At 45.4% G+C, this 21,645-nt stretch overlaps 1 protein-coding gene across 1 annotated transcript in view; it reads right to left on the reverse strand.

Annotated features, from left to right (window-relative positions):
* Nucleotides 1-6,807: 6,807 nt before the first annotated feature.
* The window catches only part of GRB2 (growth factor receptor-bound protein 2), a 74,081-nt gene continuing 59,243 nt past the window's right edge, over nucleotides 6,808-21,645 (reverse strand). Inside the window, exons 3-6 of the mRNA XM_008566070.1 lie at nucleotides 19,251-19,348; nucleotides 12,026-12,148; nucleotides 8,204-8,372; nucleotides 6,808-7,364 (exon numbers count right to left, since the gene is read on the reverse strand). Of these exons, the coding sequence (XP_008564292.1) occupies nucleotides 7,179-7,364; nucleotides 8,204-8,372; nucleotides 12,026-12,148; nucleotides 19,251-19,348 (576 nt within the window). The 3' untranslated portion in view covers nucleotides 6,808-7,178. The remainder of the gene's footprint in view (nucleotides 7,365-8,203; nucleotides 8,373-12,025; nucleotides 12,149-19,250; nucleotides 19,349-21,645) is intronic.

The raw sequence follows: 21,645 nt of genomic DNA on the forward strand, positions 1-21,645 counted from the left end.
TAGATTGCTGTGGGAAGAGACAGGACGGACGGTGGAGACAGGGTGGAGGATGAGAGACCTGGATGCGGTGGCACAGGGGACATTTCATCCCATGGCGTCCCTGTGCTGCTGTTCCTGGTTCGCCTCCTGCCCTATGGGGCCCCTTGTCCTTTGCTGTATCCTCCTTTCCCCTTGCCTGGCCCTCAGGAGAGGGGAGAGTGTGAGGCGTCACCATGGTCATGGCTTCAGCACCACGACTTGCTGGTAGCCCCTGAATCTGGACCCCCTGCTCAGATCTGCCTCCTGAGCTCCAGGACAACACACCCTGCTGCCTCTTAGATGTTTGCTCCAAGCACCTCAAATTCAACCTGTCCAACTCTTCTCCCTACCCCCACCGTACCCCTCCTCCTCCGGTATTCCCCATGTAAACAGCAGCCACCGCTACCCTCATCGCTCAAGCAAGGATCCTAAGGGTCATCGTGACCCCTCCTTTGCCCTTCCCGCCCATGCCACTCCCCTCACCAGGACAACTGCAAAGTCTCTTACATCTCATCCTTCCCCTTGCTGTTCTAGCTGATTCGTGTCTACTCCTGTGCTTAAAACCCCTCAGGATATGTCCACATAAAACCTTGTATACGAATGTTCATAGCAGCACTATTCATAATAGCCAAAGACTGGAAACAACCCACATGTCCATCAACTGATGAATGGATAAACCAAATGTGGTCTGTCCATACAATGGAATATTTGTTCCACCATAAAAAGGAATAAAGTCTGGACACATGCGTCCACGTAGACAAACCTTGCAAACATTAAACTAAGTGAAAGAAGCCAGACACATAAGGTCACACACTGTATGACTCCACTTATAGGAAACGTCCAGAACAGGCTAATTCACAGAGACAGAAAGTAGACTGGTGGTTGCTGGAGCTGGGAGGGCTTGGAGGAAAACGGGAAGTGACTGCTCATCAGTGCAAGATGACAATGTTCTAAAATTGATCGTGGTGATGACTGCGTAACTGGTGATACCAAAAACCATTGAATGGTACCCTTTAAATAGGTGATTTGTATGATATGTTCATTGTATCTCAAAAAAGCTGTTCTTAAAATAAACTAATCCTCCAGGGTGCCCATTTCTGGCTCCTGCCTGTGGCTTCTAGGGCCCTGCCTGGTCTGTCCTCTGCCCCCTGTGCCAGCTTCTCCTTGGGCCCACATCTCCCTTCCTCTCTACGCTCAGCCCTTTCTGGAACTCGAGTGCTGTCTTGCCTCCTTACCTGGAACACAATCCTTCCCCTGCACAGTGATCACAACCTCTAGGCAGGAGGGAGCTGCTGCCCAACTGTCCCCCACACTCCAGCAGTCCCTGCACTGCATCCCAGTGTGGCTGCCTTCCCCAGCAGGCTGTGAGCACGGGCACCCCGGCCTTGTTGGTGCAGTGTCTGGGACATCCTATTCTTATCAGATAGCCAATACCATGGAGCAGCCCGTGTGTTCCAGGCACTACTCTTGGGGGGCAAGTGTGGCCGAGTTCCCACCTGGAGGGGCTCACAGTCTAGAGGGAGAGGTGGGGAGAAAGATCGCGCACACACGAGAAGAAAAAGGACTACAGAAAAAACAAAGCAGGGTGAGACACAGAAAGTGCTGGAAGCTAGTGATTACTAGTTACACGTGGGGAGGGCTCCTCTGAGGAGTCCTACTTGAGCAGAGGCTGAGCGAGGTGAGGTAGCGGGGCACATGACGATAACTCCACGTCCAGCGGCTGAACAAGGACAGAGGTGACAGAGGCAGGGCAGCGGGGGAGATGTGGCAGCACTGGCCCCTCCTGGGCAGCCAGGCCCTCACGTGGAGCTTGGCCCACAGTGCCCGCCACGTCCGTTAGGAGAGTGTCCCGCTGGTCTCATGTCAGCTTTGGTTTTGCTGTCGTTGCTGCTTCCTTATATTTTAGATGATGAGTGATTCCATATCCTCCCCCACAGCCTAATGTTTTTAACTGGGCCTCTCAAGCCTCACCAACCCCAGTGCAGCCCCTGGAGAGTCAGGGTAGGGGAGCTGCTGTCACGAGCCCCAGAGTCAGTGGCACAACACAGCACTTGTGTCAAGGCCAGCCACAAGCACGTCCCTCACGAACCAGGGCTCAGCACGTGGCTGCTCGGAACCGCAAGGAGGGTGGGCACATGGCCTGGGCTACTGGCAGAGGAGAGACCCGGGCTAGGCGGCAGGCAGGCCTTGATGCAGCTCCTTATTTCCTTAAATCGTCACAAATGTGGCCTCTTCCACACTATCCTGATTCTGTTCTGTGCACTACTGCAAGTCAGGTGTCCCTAAGGCTCACCTTTCATCATGCCACTAACCTACAAGACATATGGAGCCTGCGGTGTCAACAGGCAGAGCGGGCATGTTCAGCCCACATTCCAGGTCCCCAAACCCACTCTCTACTCACTGCAGGAAGCACTTGGGCTCCACCCCACCCCCACTAATACTGCGCCACCTGCCCTCCATGTCCACTGTCCTATTAATAATGGTCTAAACTCATTTCACCCAACATCTAGGGCAAGTCCCACCCGTCCGCAGCCTCCACGCCCCTTGGGACTGTGTGCTGTCCCCACTTCCTCTCTCAAGTTCCCTCATCCAACGGCTTGCATGACAATACAAGAATCCCGAGAAGAACGCATCTATATCAAGCACAGCAGAAGCCCCAAGTGGGGCAATTTCCAGTTTCAGGATGACTCAAGGCAGTAATGCTGCAAGCGTGGGAGTGGAAAGGGGCAGCCGATGTTCTGCCATCGAGGATATACATGCGGGTCTCCCCAGCCTCTTAACTAGAGGCGGAAGTGCCTCCAATTCCAGAGCGTTTAGAGTAGAATACCACACGTCTCAGGAATGAAGTTCATCATACAAACTGCTACCAGAAGTGATCAACACGCCTGTCAGGGGGCACCCCATGCCCTTTGCTTCCTGAGCACGGCACAGGAGGAGGAGAGGAGCTAAAGCAGGGGCCATTCCTCTCCCATCCCCCCCACGTCCCCAGCTCAGGACCCCTCCACAAGTCTGCAGCATAAAGCAAGCCTCAGGACCTGCCAGCTGCTATTCTGGAGGTAGGCACAGGTGAAGTGACCAGACTCAGAAGATAGCCATGACGTCACGCTTTCTTAACCCAAATTCAGGAATATTAAGAAAACAAGACTGTCTTTTGAGACCTAAGACCAGTGTTGCTCATGGATGGGCTGGAATCAAGTCTTGAAAGACTGTCTCTGTAATTTCTTGTTTGGACAAGATATAATGTGCCTTTTAAACTGACTCTGCTAGTTTTAAATTTAATGTTTGGAATGCTTTGAGTAGTAAGTGGATTAATCAATACCACTACCATGTAATATTAATGTACCGGTGCTGCTGGCACACAGAACCGTACTCTTACTTCTTTAATAGTGATAAGTAACCTGAAATACAGCGACCACTTAGGATTTCAATGCCAGCCGTCTTGGTGGTGAGCACATCACTCATTTGCGTCCGGACTACTGGCTGGTGAGGGGCCTGGAGCCCACGGGACCAAGTTTAAGAAGCTCCCAAATGAACACGAAGTCCATGAGCAACTTTCTCTTTATTCCTGAGTGAAAAATAGGGCTCAGAGCTGGTGAATTTGTATTACATGTAAGTAGTGTCTCTATTAAAAGTATTTCCAAGGTGCATGAAATACAATTCGTTTCCTTTTTCCTAGTTAACCAGGAACTTTCACAAAGCAAAACGTTTTGACCTGGAGATCACATACTCCGTAAGCAGGACATGGGGAACAAGGTCCTTGAAAGGCAGACTACTGTGCTGATGGCCTTTCCCCCTCAAAATGCCACGTAAGCCGCCCTTACACTGCAGGTTGCCTTGGAGCCCTCAGTAGCCATTCATCACTGTCTCCTCCACAATCATGTTTGAAGACAGGCCTTTGCAGGCTCCCAGGCTGCTTAGCAAGTATTGAGGACTGTCAGTCACCCACGAGGGAGCACCCCAGCTCCAGCTGCAGCAGGGCCAACTGAAGAGCGAGCTCAGGAAGAGGCCGCTTGCCCACCTCCGGCTTTCACCCGTCAGACACAACGGGGATATTCCACAGCTGAACACCCAGCCGACAACACCGGAAGATGCTGGTAGGCTTCCCAAAGGTGTTCCCACCCAGATGCCTTGCCAGGAATTACAGATCCCTGAGGGGGGATACAATCACCAAGAAATCTGTGACCAAACTGATGATCACACAAAAGCAGTGATTTCCCCTTTTTTTTGTTGTCGCTGGCTGGCTGGCATGGGGATCCGAACCCTTGACCCTGGTGTTACACCACCATTCTCTAACCAATCGAGCTAGCCAGCCAGCAATTTTCCTATTAATTCTGATGCTATTTTGAGGCAGTCAGTCATACAGAGAGGGAACAAATTGAGCAAAAAGCCTCAAATGAGGCTAAATGACTGTCACTGACTTTTCACTTAAATGGCCCCATGATGGAAACTTGGACTCAGCTTCAAGGTGGCTAGCCTAAGTGGACTGTGGAGACAGCAGCCCCCAGCAGGACAATACTGGGTAACGTTCTTCTCACACACGGTCACTGCAGGGACAGGGAGAGTTGCAACCCACCCCCTCCCCAGCAGTGTAGCCACAAGTGAGGTGGCATGCTGAGGTCCACTTAAGAACCAGACCAAGAGTGCAAGTGGAAATTCCTGGGGTTCAATCGCTGTCTGAACAAATCCTGTTCGGTCTCCTGTGGCCAGTGTGTGTGGTTATACAGGCCTAGTCTCACCCTAAAAGCCTCCTACTGAGCTAACAAATGTTTTAGCTACTTAGCATATTGAAACCACCTCGTCACAGATCCTTCTGCTCCTTTAACACAGAGAGAGGGGTGGGAAGAACCAAAGAAGCCAGGCTCTTTGTCCTGCCGAAGCCCCCATGTTTCTCAACATCAGAAAGGCCAGGCGTGCCGGTGTGTGCCTCAACCAGAAACGTCCTGGGATCTGCGGGTGGAGTCTGCGACTCTTGGTAGTGTTACCAAGCTCCCCAGGAATTCTGAAGAACAGCCAGGCACTGGCATCACTCCCCAAGAGGTCACCCAAGAGTGACGCATGCCAAGTGAGTCAGAAATAAGGACCCAAGAGTCCGGACTCCCTAACGCCTTACACGGTTTTTAAATTTTTAAGGAAGGCAAGAGAAAAAAAGATAGAGTGAAGAATTCATTGTATGTTTATTATTCACAGTTAATCACTACCTACCAAATGCTATCCGCAGAGTTAAAGGATTAAGTACAATAGGTCTTTTTATTTAAACACTGATTTTTAAAAAATATATACACACAAAACTTAGTTCAGCAAGGCTTCATGATATACACCAATTCTGAAATAAAACAATCCAATGGTCCGGGTGTAAGATGCCAGGGATTCCTTTTCTCATCCGTGAGGAAAGGAGCAGCAGAGGAGAGGGAGCGAGGGGAGGCAGGAACACGCTCCCTCCTCCTGGTGCCTCCCGGTGCTCCAGGCTGAGTCCAGGTCCATAAACAGAGTCCAAGGGACAGTCCCTCCATGGCCTCAGAACCCAAAGGCCCAGGGCCGTCACCACTCCCAGGGAGAGAGATGCAAGTGGCCTCATTTTTGTTGCGGAAAGAGGATTGGGTCGAGAGAAAAAGCAGACAGGCACATCACTACAAGGGACCAAAAGCTGACAGCAGACAGACAGAGAGCTCTGCGGTGGCGGTGGCCTTCGCCTTCCTACCTTTCCAACCTTTCCTTCTTCCCCAACTCTCCCTGCTCCATGGGACGTTCTGTTTGTAGGGGTGAGGGCAGCAGCTATAAACACAGCCTGCTGTGAACAGAAACGTGAACAATCCTGCTGCCTCTTGACGCTGCCCTAATGCTCACCCGGACAGGTTAGGGGACACAAAAGGTGAAAGCCGTGACCTAAATCGAAGAGCAAAAAAAAAATAAAGCTATTCTCATTTTCTACTCCCAGTGTAGGAATATGGTATTATCTGTCACAACTAAAGAATAGCAGTTTAAACAGTATTTTCTCCTCCAGCTTTCCTGTGTTCAAACCTTGCTGGCTCCAGGGGTTTGTGTCTAGGGGTGTCTGGGAACAAGGAGGGGCAGACAACACTTGAGACCACAAAGTCAAGGATTCTTACCCCTTTCCAGCCAGGTCCCGTCAGACGTGGAGGAGCTGTGTCCTCTCCTCCTTCCCTGGCACTCAGTCACATCACACCCCAGGCCAGCGGCTCCATTAAACTCCGAGGGGCTCACAAATATTAAAGCTGGACCTCAAAGCCTTCTGGCTTCTTACAGGCAGGGGCGCCCACAGGCTCTGCCCCGACCTGTCTCCTTTTCTCTACCCTGCTTTACCCTCCCCCAAGGGAAAAATATTTACACAGAGTAGAAGACAAATTGGCTGAAAAGCTCAGGACTGTCTTTAACTTATTTTAAAACAAACCAGATAAACACCACTCACAAGCAACTCTTGAAATAAGGAAAAAGGCACTATGAAAAAACAACATGCTCAGTAATACCATTTGCAAGGGGAAACAAAGTGGAAAAAAGACACAGGTTTTCAGTTTGATTTTCCCAGGAAGCCAAGAGGGGCAGGCAACATGCCTTCCTTCCACCCCACGCTAAGTCCAACTCTGACAAAATATACCGGGGCCAGGGGCCGGAAGGCAGAGTCCTCCACGCGCCCCCTCCTCTGGCAGAAGCTAAACCTCGAGGCTTCGGGGCCCGGCCCCTCTGCTGCGTGTGTGTATATGCGAAGAGCACAGAAACAATGCTTCTCCTTTCAGTCACTCCAACTAAAACAGACATTTTGCATAGAGAAAATACCAGCCCACTTGGTTTCTTTTCCTTTATTATTGGCATCAGCTAGGACTATATGTGGCCTTAAACATCATGCACTGATGGACAGAAGAGAAAAAGGATGAAGAAAAAGACAAAGGAGAGGAAACAGGAGCAGTGGCGAAAATTTGTAATAAAAACTCTTCTCTTAATTTATAGGTAAGTTTTGGCATTTTTATATCCAACGCCCCCTTCCCACCCTCCAAAGTTTCAACCAAAGTGAGAGGGTCACCAGGGTGACCCAGCCGGGTGTTCTGAGCTCCCTTACAGGCTGCTGTTAGAGGCAGCTTGTGGGTTTAATTCTTTTGTGTGTGTTTTAAATTTTTCACTTTCTTTAAATAATCTCTTCCTGATTCTTAGACGTTCCGGTTCACAGGGGTGACATAATTACGAGGAAACATGCCGGTCTGCCCATGGCAAGCCCCTTTCCACCAGTTGGGGTCTGAGTTATCCATGACGTGGATAAAATCTCCCCGACGAAAGCCCAGCTCTCCATCCTCCTGGGGATCAAAGTCAAAGAGGGCTTGGACGTATGTCGGCTGCTGCAAAAGAAGAGCAGGGAAAACACACACATGCACCCGCAACCGTGGGCAGGCTGGCTACAAGGGGAAACCAATGTGGGCCAAACTTTTCATGTTTCCTGAAATAACCTCCTGCTCCACCCCCCCACCATTTATTCTCACATGTTCTAAGTTTACTCTAAGTAGGTTTGGTGTAATCTTTCACCAGTGCTTAAAAAGATGCCAGGGTATATCTCACTGAGGTGGCCAAGTGTGCCACACTATCAAGCAGAGCGCTGCAAGTGCTGCCAGGAGGGGAGAGTACTTGGGAAATGGCCATGTGGGCTTCGTTCACAGTCCCAGGATTTGAAAGTGCTTGAGTTCCTATCACTTGCAACACCCTTAAGGTTTTATAGTGTCAAAAAGTCAAGAGCTAAAGTGGTCCTAACCCTAACTTAAGGCTGGGATATTAGGAACAGAAATACAGAAATGAGTGTGGGCCCCATTCCCTCACAAATATGATTTTCCTCACAATTTGTTTCCAGGGAGAGAATATGAGAGTGCTTCAAAAAGTTCATGGAAAGACAGAATTAAAAGATAATATGACTCTTCCCATGAACTTTCTCAAGACCCCTAGTATTTGAGAGCACGTGTTAAAGACCATCTCCCTAGAGAGGTGGTAAACTAAAAACCCACCTCAGAGAGGCAGCCTCTGTAAAAGGCAAAAACATTTTATTTCAAACTACAAATCTTAAACGTGAATTAAGGGTAATGTTTCAAACATAGAAGCCCTAGAAATAATCCTTTGAAATGCACCTACTGCTTAAGGAGTTATTCTTAATTGCTAAAAGTGATCCCTCTGTCTCCCTTATGAGGCTTACCTGTGGCACCTGTTCTATGTCCCGCAGGAATATCTGCTGGTTTCTGGAGACGGATGTAGATCTGTGATAATCTACCAGCTCATTCAAAGAATTGAACTTCACCACCCAGAGGAAATACTTCCCAGCTCCATCTCGGAGCACCTTGAAGTGCTGCACATCATTTCCAAACCTGGGGAGGGGCAGATAACACAGGTGAACCGGTCAAAGGGTTCTATCTTGGCTAATCGGGGGCCACCTGCCCATATAGGAGGTGTCCTGAGAGAACCATTATTCTGGCAACACTGCTCACAGCCTGAGGGGCCCAGGGACCGTAGAGCAATAGGACTCCTCGGTTGGAGAGAGCTGGGCAGTCACAGAGCATCCCTGGTACCCCTCCATATGACTGATGGTCACCAGCCACAATATGAAGAATCCTTGCTAGACAGGGAAAAACCCCATCCATCAATCTACTTCTGAAGATGTTTGTAATATAAAAAGAATATGTGCTGGGCCGGCCTGTGGCTCACTCGGTAGAGTGCGGTGCTGATAACACCAAGGCCACGGGTTCGGATCCCATATAGGGATGGCCGGTTCGCTCACTGGCTGAGCGTGGTGCTGACAACACCAAGTCAAGGGTTAAGATCCCCTTACCGGTCATCTTTAAAAAAAAAAAAAAAAGAATATGTGCTAACTTACCACACACTTCTATATCCCCTGTACTGTACCAAATAATACAGAACCTTCCTTAAGACAGCCAAGAATCTTAGTTATTCATGGGAAAAAGGTCTTAGAACAAAAGGACATACCGGGACAATAAAAGAGGCCCAGGCCTCAGCCATGCCTCCCCCATACCCGCAGCCAGCCCTGTGACAACCACCAAGCCACCTCAGGAAGTGCCTGGGCTCTCCTGAGCCGGGGCAATGGGGGGCCTTGGGCTTCAGCCACGCCCCCCTGACACATGCAATCAGCCCAGCAACAACCACCAAGCTTCAGCAAGAAGGGGCCCGGGTTCCTGAGCTGTGATGGTGGGGGGCAAGGGCTTTTGCCACACCAATTAACATCTGCACCCAGCCCAGCAATGACCAAGCCACCGCTGGAAACCCCCCGGTCTCCCCTGTGGGAATGAGGGGGATGACACAGGCCTCAATCTCACCCTTCCTCCTTCCTCCTTCTTCCATCCCATTTCTTTTCCCTTTCCCCTCTCCCTCTCCCTTCCAACTGCTCCACAACAACATCCTAGGATGTAAAAAATAATAAAAGTACATTTTCTTAAAATAAAAAAAAAAGAGGCCCAGGCACCAAAAACTTCTTCATGCTCCCTTTTACACTGGCCAGCAAAACCAGCAAGTGTGTGACTGACTGGCACTGGCCCACGGGGTCGTCATAGCAGTACCAGCTCAGTGAGGGCTCTGCCTGTCCTGTGCACTGCGAGGCCCTCACAAGGCTCTCTGTAAACACCGTTCAATGCATGGGTCTCTCCTCTCCCTCAGTCTTGAAGCTTCAAGAAACCAAACACTTCCTAAAAACCATCCTGCAGGTGGCAGCACTGCGCTCCAAGGGAGCCGCTGAGTGCAGGATAGCGAGTGTGCAGAAACAGTGTTGCTTTTCATGCAGGAGAAAATATGCATGGGAGAGAGCTTCATTAGGAAGGGCATATTCAAATGGCACTTCTGGCCCCACAGAGGCCACTCCCACCAGTGCAATGCAGCCGGTTTCTATGAGTGTAGCATCCCTAACAGTGAGTGTTACGTCAACTACAGTGTTCTAAATCACATACTCAGAACGTGTTGAAAATAGAGAAATGTCTCAGAGACTGCTGATTTGCAAAGGTGTTTGTGTTGTTAAAGATATTAATGACATCTGTTTCAAATTTATTTCTAAAACAATAAATACATTAACTTCTTCTTTTTTTGTTTTTGTTTTTCCTTTTTTTGTCTTTTTTACTGACCGGTAACGGGATCGCAACCCTCGGTGTCGCGCCCGTACAGGGGACCTGCAACGGGATCGCAACCCTCGGTGTTGCACCCGCACCGCACTCAGCCAGTGAGTGGGAACCGGTCTCCACATGGGATCCGAACCCTTGGCGGGAGCGCCACTGCGGTCCCAAGCGGCGCACTCTCCAGTGCGCCACTGGGCCGGCCCAACGGGATCGCAACCCTCGGTGTTGCACCCGCACCGCACTCAGCCAGTGAGTGGGAACCGGTCTCCACATGGGATCCGAACCCTTGGCGGGAGCGCCACTGCGGTCCCAAGCGGCGCACTCTCCAGTGCGCCACTGGGCCGGCCCAACGGGATCGCAACCCTCGGTGTTGCACCCGCACCGCACTCAGCCAGTGAGTGGGAACCGGTCTCCACATGGGATCCGAACCCTTGGCGGGAGCGCCACTGCGGTCCCAAGCGGCGCACTCTCCAGTGCGCCACTGGGCCGGCCCTACATTAACTTCTTAAAGGGTTTTATTTGATAAAGAGAGTGGGGTTGGAGAGTCCTGCATACGCAGTGACTGGTGCCCAGCAGACTGGCAGGCCCCCAGCCCAACACTGCAATTGCCCCAATAAGTGAATCTGGCTGTCGCCCAATGACTAATTGCTTGTATTCCCTGTCCTACAGTTTAATTTATACTCGGATCAGTACAAAATGTAAGGAAAACAGATGACATATGAATTAGTGAGAAGCATAAAGATAATTCCACAAACCCACCCAACATGCTCTTCATTAGACCTTACCTGCATATGTTCAATCAAAGCCTTCAAAAAGCCCTTGTTACAAGAGGAAAACTGATCATTATATCCAGTTTGACCTTTTCACGTTAGGAATTAAACTTCCACTGCAAATGTATTTGTGAAGTATTACAAATATCACCGAAACCTCTCATATCTTCATTTAGAAAAAGAACACAACTATAAATTTAAATCTACATTTTTAAAAAAACACTACTCTTGAACCATACATTGTTCCTAAAATAAAACAAGATATTAAGTTCATTTCTGAAATTGAAAAGCTTCATGTTTTACATCATTTGTAAATTAAAGATTGTTTTATAGCCTTCCTTTCAAAAACAATCTTAATGTAATCTATAATAAAATAGTGATCTGAGTGTTTAACCTAATCACTTCTTTGTGTATAAATAAAGTGATTTGTAAGATTCCTGGGGGAGTGTTTCCTGTGCTAATATATTAGCTAGAAAAGGACTGAAAGCCAAAAAACATATGGAAATAACAATCTAATTCAAAATCCTTATTGCGCAGATGAGGTGTGATTTGCTTACAATCCTTAAAGTTCCAATTTATATTCTCCATGGTTTCCAAAGTTGTAAAACTCTGTCTTCCCTATTCCCTGCTTATCAGCTCCCTACCACATTTAAATTTACCCCTAGGGAAAGCAAAATCTCCAAATCCCTCGTGATAACCTTCTTAAGTTAATGTGAAAGGCCTGGGAAGGGGTTGCTAGATTTGAGCTAGCTATCTGGTAAAAGCAAGCAAAGACAGTTGAAATGGCCATCAGTTATTCCACTGGAGAGAACTGCAGGAATCCCACAGAGGGCTAGGGTGCTCCAATGAGGGATAACTAATAGGCAGGGGGGACAGGGAACATTGGCAAGCACATGCTGCCTGAAGGGGAGCTGCTGCTCAGCTCCTAAAAACTGTTTCCAAGTGAGAATCTAAACCCAGTGCTGCAAGAACTAATTTTTAAGCAGCGCCAAATTAGGATTTTAATGTAAAACCAATATACTGTTTAGGCTAAATCTCCATTAGTTTGTGTGTAGCTGGACACCTGACCGATGGCTTCACAATTTAGATCAGTTGGGGACAGGATTCCAGGCAACTAAAGCAGGAAATACTTACTTGACAGAGAGGGAGAAATCCCCAGGAGCACTCTCACTCTCTCGGATTAGAAAGGCCCCATCATGCCGCTGTTTGCTAAGCATTTCTTCTGCCTTGGCTCTGGGGATTTTGCCAAAAAACCACCTAAGGAAGGAAGGCAAGCCAGTCAACATCTGCTTCCCCACAAAGAGACGGGTTATTCAGCCTTTGAAATGTGAGCAACACAACACTCCTTGCCAGAGGAAGGGGCTTCTCTCTTTACCCTCCAGTCTTACCATGCCCAATGATGATGTTCCGTCAGGTTATCCCCTAGAGGGAGACCTTCAAATGACTCCACCCTACTCTACTTTCCAGAAAGTGACTCATCAAGGCACTGGCATGGGCCACTTTTTCTATAGAGAAAGATACTTAAAAAATGGGCCTCCCAGGCCAAAGCTCACTAGGCTCCCTACTGACTCATCAGAAAGGCACCCGGGGAAAGCCCAGGTCTGAGGATCTGAGGAGTACCGGATGAACCACACAAGGGGAGTCAGGCCCCTTCGTGCAGCCATTTGATAACGTCACAGCTTTGCTACACTGGGAATAAGAGAAAAGGGGAGGAAACCTGCAGGGCCCAGAAGATGGAGACAGAGCTACTTCTGCTAACAGCCCAAAGGGAAAAGGTTCAGCCTGAGAGAGCAGCCTCTACCAGTAACTAAGGTCAGCTTTCCTCTCAGGGCCTCTCTCTGTGGTCACTGCTCAGAGATTAGCTTTTAGAAGCCCTCAGGAACACTATAATTTACCATATGCATAGCAGCTAGTTGCAAAATTAAGATTTTTCATTTGAAGCAAGTTACAGACTCTTCTTCTCCCAATGCTAATGCACCTTGGCCAGAAGAGAGAGTGGTTGAATTTGCACAAAACTATGGGAACAACTGGCCTGTGGCTTACCAGGAAGAAGAGGAGGGGAACGCCTCTAAAAGAGCTTAGAGTCATAGCCATTTCTTTTTTTCTTTTTTTCGTGTCCGGCAACGGATCGCAACCCTCAGTGTCGCGCCCATACCGGACCGGGACCGGCAACGGGATCGCAACCCTCGGTGTTGCACCCACACCTCGCTCAGCCAGTGAGCGGGAACCGGTCTGTATGTGGGATCTGAACCCTCGGCGGGAGCGCCGCCGCGCCCCCAAGCGGCGCACTGTAGCAGTGCGCCACCGGGCCGGCCCCTAGTCATAGCCATTTCTAAAAGAGCTTAGAGTCACTGGCTGTTTCAAATGAAAACCATTACTAATTAGGATGAAGGAACCATGAAAGCAATGCTCTTTTCAAAACTGACTTTGTTTTACTATTTTTAGAAAGCAAAAATGTTATTTATAGCTAATAAAGACCTATTTTATGTAACTAGCATTCATTTAATATGCAAACTATAGTATCAAATGGACCCAACAGTTCATTAATATTATAAATTTAACTTATATATCTACCTTAGCTATAAGCAACCATATTTAAAGATCTCTAAAATAATAAATGGTACTAAAATTCAAACAGACGGGAGCTGCTGGGAAGGATACAGTCAGAAGTTGCCCTTAGTAACCTCTGAACAGTACCTCCATCTACCGACTTCATCTCTCTCATTTTGCATACTCTAATGCCAGGCTACTGAGGAGCTGGTACAAATCCATCCTCCTGCTTCTACAAATAACTCAAGGGTAAATCCTGCAGTGCCTGGCAATCAGGCCACACAAGAGAAATTGTGTATTAATAGAACAGAATGGTCTCTAAATATGAAAGGACAGCTAACAGTATCGAGACCATTTAAGCATCTTCTAGTCTCTGGTGCTCTAGGGCTCGTAATGTACTTGTGCACAGCATGCACACGACCAGGTGCGACAGGGTGAAGATCCACACGAGGGCCATGCTTCCACTCTCTCACACTGCACCCGGGCAGGGGGCATGTTTCTCAACAGCCACATTCTCTTTCCTCCTAGACCCCCAAGATCTTCCCACCAGACAGGGACTTTCCTTTTTTAAAGGTATAAAGTAATGGATATAAATTAAAACAGACTAGATGTGCATGAATTAAAAATAAAAAGCAAGACTCTCCCCTTAGGAAAACTCCCCAGAGGCAGCAACTGTTGGCAGTTATAATTTGTATGTCTTCAGAACTTTCCCCATGGTGCACAAATACATAGGGCGGTGTTTTCTTGCCCTCAGCTTAAAATGAATTCAATTCTATTTTCAATTTAAAAAACTGTAGTGAAGTATAAATTACAAATATAGAAAAGCAATCTATTGGCATTTTTACAAAATAAACACACACCTGTTACAAGAACTCAGAGAAATAGAAAATTTCTATTTCGAAAAAGAAATGGTTTGGAGACCATTTTATTAAACAAAAATTTCTCTTATATCTGCTATTTCTACTAAACAGAGAGGCACGCATGTGCTCTCTCTAAAAGATGTCCCCCACACTCCAGTTAAAACATTTAAATACCACCACTCTACATTTCCATAAAATTTTATATCATTTATATATTTGATTACTTCTTTTAATGGTGTAACTGCATGCCTATGGTCAAATGTTTTAAAAAGCTTTTAAAAGATGGGTTTATACTACAAAAGAAATAGCAAGGGAGAAAGCTAAGGGGAGGAGAAGGATTATTTCCCAATTTAATTCTCTATACATCCCATAGGCTCCTGTCCATGTACATTTAATATGAAAAACACATACTTATTTGGATCCACCCCCAGTATATACAACTCATGTTACAACACAAATGCCCACAATCATTTTGTAGTCTGTGTTTAATTTGTTTATTCAAATGCTGTATTAGGTGAAGCTGCATTTCATTTTATACTTCCTGCGCCCTTCCTGACCTAAAAAAAAAGGGGGGGGGGGAAGGGGAGGGACTCTGTGCTGCACCACAGCTATGAAACTGACCTGATCCTACACCTGCAAACGTCCAGCCACTGAGCAGTCCTATAACGGGACTGTTAGGCCTGTAAGGCCATACCTCCACATAGGCACAAGCATAGTCTCTTTTGGCAATATGGCAGACTTGGATAAATAATGGTTTTTAAGTTTTTAGCTTCCTTTTTCAGAGCTCAGAGTGGATGAGCACGGCCTAGCCTTCAGCTAGAGTCTGAGAACACCACCACAGCGGAGCCTGTGCTGGATGGATGATTCCCAATCAATTATTCCAAAGTTTGTTACAGTGGGGGGAAAGGTCAAGGCACAACAGTGACTCTCCCAGTCAACCTGCCAGTAACTATAACTTTCCAAGGAAGATGGCCTTTTCCTATGTTTTCTCAACAGTCAGATTCAAAAGGCCTATGTTACCTGAAACAATCTGAAGAAAAACAAGGATTTAGAGACACAGGCATTTTATTTAATATAAAAATTACATTATGTCGTTCTGTTAAATTTGCTTTCAGTCTGAAAATATGAACATGAAAAGGAACTTAAGTTGATTTTGTTATCGTGGGATCTAGAGCAGGGGCCAGCAAACTATGGTCCTTGGCCTAAATCTGTTTTCGTGTGGCCCACAACCTATGACTGTTTTTAAAATTTTTAATAGGTTGTTATTTTTTCTTTTTCTGTGTAATGTATTTATTTAATTAAAAAAATTTTTTTTAAATTTTAATTTATCAATATACAATGTAGTTGATTTTGGTGTCCCTTTACCCATTCCCCTCCTCCCCCCACCAACATCATATCTGTTCACTTGTCTTAACAAGTTCAAGGAATTGCTGATTGTTGTCTTCTCCCCCCCCCCACTGTTGGTTTGTATACTTATTTATTTATTTTTAGTTCCCACAAATAAGTGAGAACATGAGGTATTTCTCTTTCTGTGCCTGACTTGTTTCACTTGATATAATTTCCTCTAAGTCCGTCCATGTTGCTGAAAATGGTAGTATTTCATTCTTTTTTATAGCTGAGTAGTATTCCATTGTGTAGATGTACCACATTTTTCTTATCCACTCATCTGATGGACATTTAGGCTGGTTCCAACTCTTGGCTATTGTAAATAGTGCTGCACTAAACATGGGAGTACAGGTATCCCTTCAACACGATGATTTCCATTCCTCTGGGTATATTCCCAGCAGTGGAATAGCTGGCTCATATGGTAGATCTACCTGTAATTGTTTGAGGAAACTCCATACCATTTTCCATAAAGGCTGCACCATTCTGCAATCCCACCAACAGTGCAGGAGGGTTCCTTTTTCTCTGCAACCTTATCAGCATTTATCATTCTCAGTCTTTTGGATCTTAGCCATCCCCACTGGAATGAGATGGTATCTCAAAGTGGTTTTGATTTGCATTTCCCGGATGCTGAGTGATGTTGAGCATTTGTTAAAAGAAAATTTTAAAAATATATATATGTATATTTGACAAGACAGAGACTGTATGTGGCCCACAAAGCCTCAAATATTTATTATCTAGCTCATACAGAAAAAGTTTAATCAACCTTGATCTGGGGTTTACTCTGAGGATGGACTGATGGAAACAGAAATGCACAAATAATTTGGTTTATATGGGACTCAGGGAGTATGTGCTAGGTGACCCAGTGGCCCCTCACACTCCCAGTAACTATTGCCCAATGCTTCTGCTGTAGAGTGCATTCCATGAAAAGCACGAACAACCACCTGAAGCAAATACTGACACTAAATGGCTGTAAGAATACAAAGCTGTGCTTAGCACATTTCACAGGAAATCTGTAAGAAAGTCGTGCTCAGCTTCTTGTTCATCACCACTTGTGCCTATATTTTAGTAACCTGGGCATGGCTGCATGTTAACCCCCAATCTTATGTGCATATGCCTTTGAACATTTAATGCTTTTGGGTTCTATTATCAAGAATTTTGGCCTGAGTACCAATTCAAAACTATTTACTGAGTTACCATGTGCAAAAGCAAGGTACAAGTTATTATTATTACTATTTTTGGTGGCTAGCTGGTATGGGGATCTGAACCCTTGATTTTGGTGTTATACCACCACGCTCTAACCAACTGAGCAAACTAGCCAGCCCTTTTTTTCTTTTTGGCAGCTGGCTGGTATGAAGGTACAAGTTATAATAGAGTAAAAAAGCAGAATGGGGGCCGGCCCAGTGGCGCACTGCTACAGTGCGCCGCTTGGGAAGCGTGGCGGCGCTCCCGCCGAGGGTTCGGATCCCACATACAGACCGGTTCCCGCTCACTGGCTGAGCGAGGGGCAGGCGCAGCGCCGAGGGTTGCGATCCCGTTGCCGGACACGAAAAAAGACAAAAAAAAAAAAAAGCAGAAGACAAATTCTTCAAGGAACCTCAAATCTTTTGGGGGGAGATCAAACTCATATATTTATGAAGATAAGAAATGGTGCTCATTCCAGACAAAAACTAGAAAAATATACTCTACAAATTAGACTGGTTTTCTCCTTGTAAATCATTCAACGAAGCATTTATTGAGCCATTATAAGGTGCCTAGTTCTCCTGGAAGTAAAAAGAAGTTTCCTTGAAGACCGCCCAGTTTCTCCATCATGGTATCAACATCTTCCTACTGTCAAACTTCAGTCTCCAGGGTACAGTTTCCCGGATGTGATCTCAAAAGCTTTCACATGAACTCTATGGAAATTTTATTATATCACAAGTTAACTAAGGAACACAACTTCCCAGAACCTAGCACAGTCCCTGCCACATAATTATTCACCATGAACTCAATAGATAGTTTTTATAGGGAGGCTCCTGAATCATTTGTTTCATTTTACAGAAGACAAACCATCTTTTTAGAACAGGTTAGGGGTTCAGTTCCTAAGGTAGTGTTTGGCCCACATTTATTTGCTAGTGGCCATTATCTTTGCAAGGGTACGTATATGGGGACAAACTCATATATTGCTCTGCGGCTTTCCATATTGTTGAGTCTTTTATAATGACAGCTACATTCATAAATTACTGGCAGTGAAATAAAATACTAGAAGCTTTCAAAATATGCAGGATAAAGAAGAATGAATTAGATGACCCTGAAAGCCCCTTCTAGCTTTATAACATACATGTAAAATGACATTTTGGGCATTTGGGGGAATATAAAGAAGCATAACGTGTTATTAAGATCTTTGCTCCAGGGCTGGCCCGTGGCTCACTCGGGAGAGTGTGGTGCTGATAACACCAAGGCCCCGGGTTCGGATCCCATATAGGGATGGCCGGTTAGCTCACTGGGTGAGCGTGGTGCTGACAACACCAAGTCAAGGGTTAGGATCCCCTTACCGGTCATCTTTAAAAAAAAAAAAAAAAAAAAAAAAAAAGATCTTTGCTCTGGTACTTGGGGGAAGAGAAATGACAGGTACACTATCATGTGAGAGCAGTGATAACAGGGGAGAGGGACCAATGGGCTGCAACTAGAGAAAGCAAGTCATCTGAAAGTCTTACACACCACTTGGTGTTTAAACCCAGTAGACAATGTCTCAATGGTAACTTGTCTGAGCCTCGAAAGCCTTGGCTTCTTTCTGACATACTCACAAAGTATTCAAATGACTGCTTTTGAGGTAGTAGCAGGGCCAATGAAAGAGGGGTGAGTGAAGATGGGAGAACAGTATCTGTCAGGGTTCCCAGTGTCCCACTGTCACATATCAATATAAATCAGGAGGTGGGGGTCCTGGAAGAAATTTAAAATGTTCACTGCTCTCAGCATTCTGGAGGAGAGTATATTTCTTTCTAAACTGGGAACACTAAGATAGAGGAACAAACATTTACGGAGAACTATTATATGCTAAGTGCTGTGCTCTGGCGGTACAAAGACATTAAGATACTATCCCACAGGGTCATCAAACATATAAACACAAAACCACATGGTAAGTACCCTTCCTAAAACTCAAAAAATGCAGAATTATGAAAAACATCTGGTGCCAAGGATTTAATAGAAAAAGAATTATGGACCTGAAAAACAACTGTTTTATTTTTGAAGATCACTGATACTTATTATCAATCTAAAACCCATACTATTATTGGCCATTACACTATCATTATATACTATGATTTTTTTTTTTTTTTTTGCAGCTGGCCAGTACAGGGATCCAAACCCTTGACCTTGGTGTTAAACGGCTGTGCTCTCACCAACTGAGGTAACTGGCCAGCCCAGCCATACATTACTATTAACATGCAAAATCAACACGCTTTGTTAATTCCCTGGAAAGACAGAATAAAAAGTATGACATCCATCCCAGTGATCTCAATTTTAGAAACAGTATTTGAAACAAGCAGGTAGGCCGACCCTTAGGAAGTCAGTGGAGCCAGACTTACGGATGTGGTTTCATTTCTATGTAGTTCTTGGGAATGAAGCCGTCTTTTCCATTGAGTTCTGCCTTGTACCAGTTCTGATCACATTCTTCATTCAAAACCTGAAAAGAAATAAGACAAGGAAAAAAATCAATAATTTCCTTTTCCCTTTTAAAAGGGTAGCCACAAGACAACTGCTGCTGTTTTTTAGCTTTGCCTGTGAAAGGTCTTAAAGTGTTATCAGTTACATGGATGTAAGACTTCTTTTAACTTCAAACAACCAGCATTATGTTAAACACTGTTAAGTTAAAAGGAAATCATCTCAGAAAACCCAAATTCAGGCTCTCAAACATCTGGAATTAAACCCTCAGTAGGAAAACAGAAAGAAGAATGGGGAAAAGTAACAGATTTAGTTTTTTTTGTTTTTTTTTTTGTCTTTTTTGTCTTTTTCCGTGTCCAGCAACGGATCGCAACCCTCAGTGTTGCCCCCGTACCGGACCGGGGACCGGCAACGGGATTGCAACCCTCGGTGCTGCTCCCGCGCCTCGCTCAGCCAGTGAGCGGGAACCGGTCCGTATGTGGGATCCGAACCCTCGGGTGGGAGCACCGCTGCGCTTCCCAAGCGGCGCACTATCCAGTGTGCCACCGGGCCAGCCCCCAGATTTAGTTTTTTAAAAAGAGAAAATTGGAGAGGATATTCTGGAAAGCAAATACTGACATCAGAGAATAAAAGGGAGCCTGATAAAGATTAAATTAAGTCTGTAAATAAGTCTTAAATAAGAGGTTTTGTAAAAGCAGAAGTGAGTAGCAACAGACAGAAGCTTTTAGACTTCTCTAGAGATCTTCAGCCACCCTCCAGTATCTACAGTGATCCAGTCCTGGGATTCCCTAATAACTTCTCTAGGTTATTCCAAGTACAGGCATCCACTAAACAGCTCCATAATGCCGTTGCTTGTGAGCACAACCATACTCTCTTGTATAGGAAAACTATTTTAATGAAAAAGATGGCAAATCCTACTCACTTCGACAACCCTCAAGAACCACGTATGCTCAAGTTAGTTCACGGTGCAAGCATACCAACCAGCACGAGTCAGGTGGAAGGCATAGAGTGATCACGTTACTGAACCACTGCATTCTACCAATGTGAAAACAGATCTAAAAAAACAAAGTGGCCACCCAAAGTTACAAGCTAGTGACATCATATAGCTAATAAGCACACCCAGATTTTCAGATTCCAAACAAGTGTTCCCTCCAATGCTGCCTCCTGTGAGGCCATGACACTGTAATCTGTACAATAATAAAAAGGAGAACAGGACTAGGCAGAGTATAAAAGCCACTCTATGAATTTTAGACTTCTAACAAAAGGCAAAGGACAGAAGGCATAAATTTGGTGACTTAAAAGAGAAAACAGAAATGTGAGCACAACTCCAAAGTAGTAAGCACAGGAAAATGTGGACTTGCACAGTGGTAGTTAATCTACACTACATAACAAAGTTCTAAGAGGAATTTGGTGAAATTCTTTACAAAATAATTTATTCAAAGCATAGAAGATATTTAGGAGAGTGAAAATATTATGTAGGACACTACAATGGGGGATGCATGTCATTATACATTTGTCAAAACCCATGGAATGTACAACACCAAGAGGAAACCCTAACATGAATTACGGACTTTGGGTGATTATGATGTGTCAATGTAGGTTTCTTGATTGCTACAAATGTACCTCTCTAATGAAGAACGGTGATGTGGGGGAGGTTGTGCGTATGTGGGGACAGAGGGTAAATGGGAACTTTGAACTTTCTGCTCCATCTTGCTGTGAACGTAAAACGGCTCTAAAAATAAAAAAGTTTATTAATTTAAAAAAATGTTAGACATTAAAATTCAGAAAAAATTGATTCACTAATAAGATTTGATAACTGCTCAAATTCTTTACAAAATAATTTATTCAAGATTCTGAACGATACTATACTCATAGCCAAATCAGAACCTAGATTGCTTTAAAGAGTATAACATTTCAAAGTGACATACAACATTAGAAAGGAGAGAGAAGACTGACAGATAATCAACAATTAGCCAAGCTGTATCACGGCTAATTCACTTCTGAACAGAGGCTATGCCCTCAGGAGTTTTGCAGTGCTGGTGCTTATTTGTGATGCTTGCCAGCCTCTGGCCATAGGTGCCAGTCACTGATTTTAAGTGTATATATGCATATGACAAGGTGGCATATCTTGCAAGAGTTAATAAATGCAAACAGTAAGCTCCCAAAAATATTAGCTACTAGAAAATCCCAGCAGCCTCCAAGTTTCCAAGAGTCACAAATATACTGATAGTGTAATGATGAAGAAAACTTTTTTCTATTCATCAGTTTTTTTCTCCCTTTAAAAAAATAATTGCACTTTCTTAAAGACTGCGACGATTA

Source organism: Galeopterus variegatus, unplaced genomic scaffold, assembly GCF_000696425.1.
Source record: "Galeopterus variegatus unplaced genomic scaffold, G_variegatus-3.0.2 Scaffold219, whole genome shotgun sequence".
NCBI classification, from domain to species: Eukaryota; Metazoa; Chordata; class Mammalia; order Dermoptera; family Cynocephalidae; genus Galeopterus; species Galeopterus variegatus.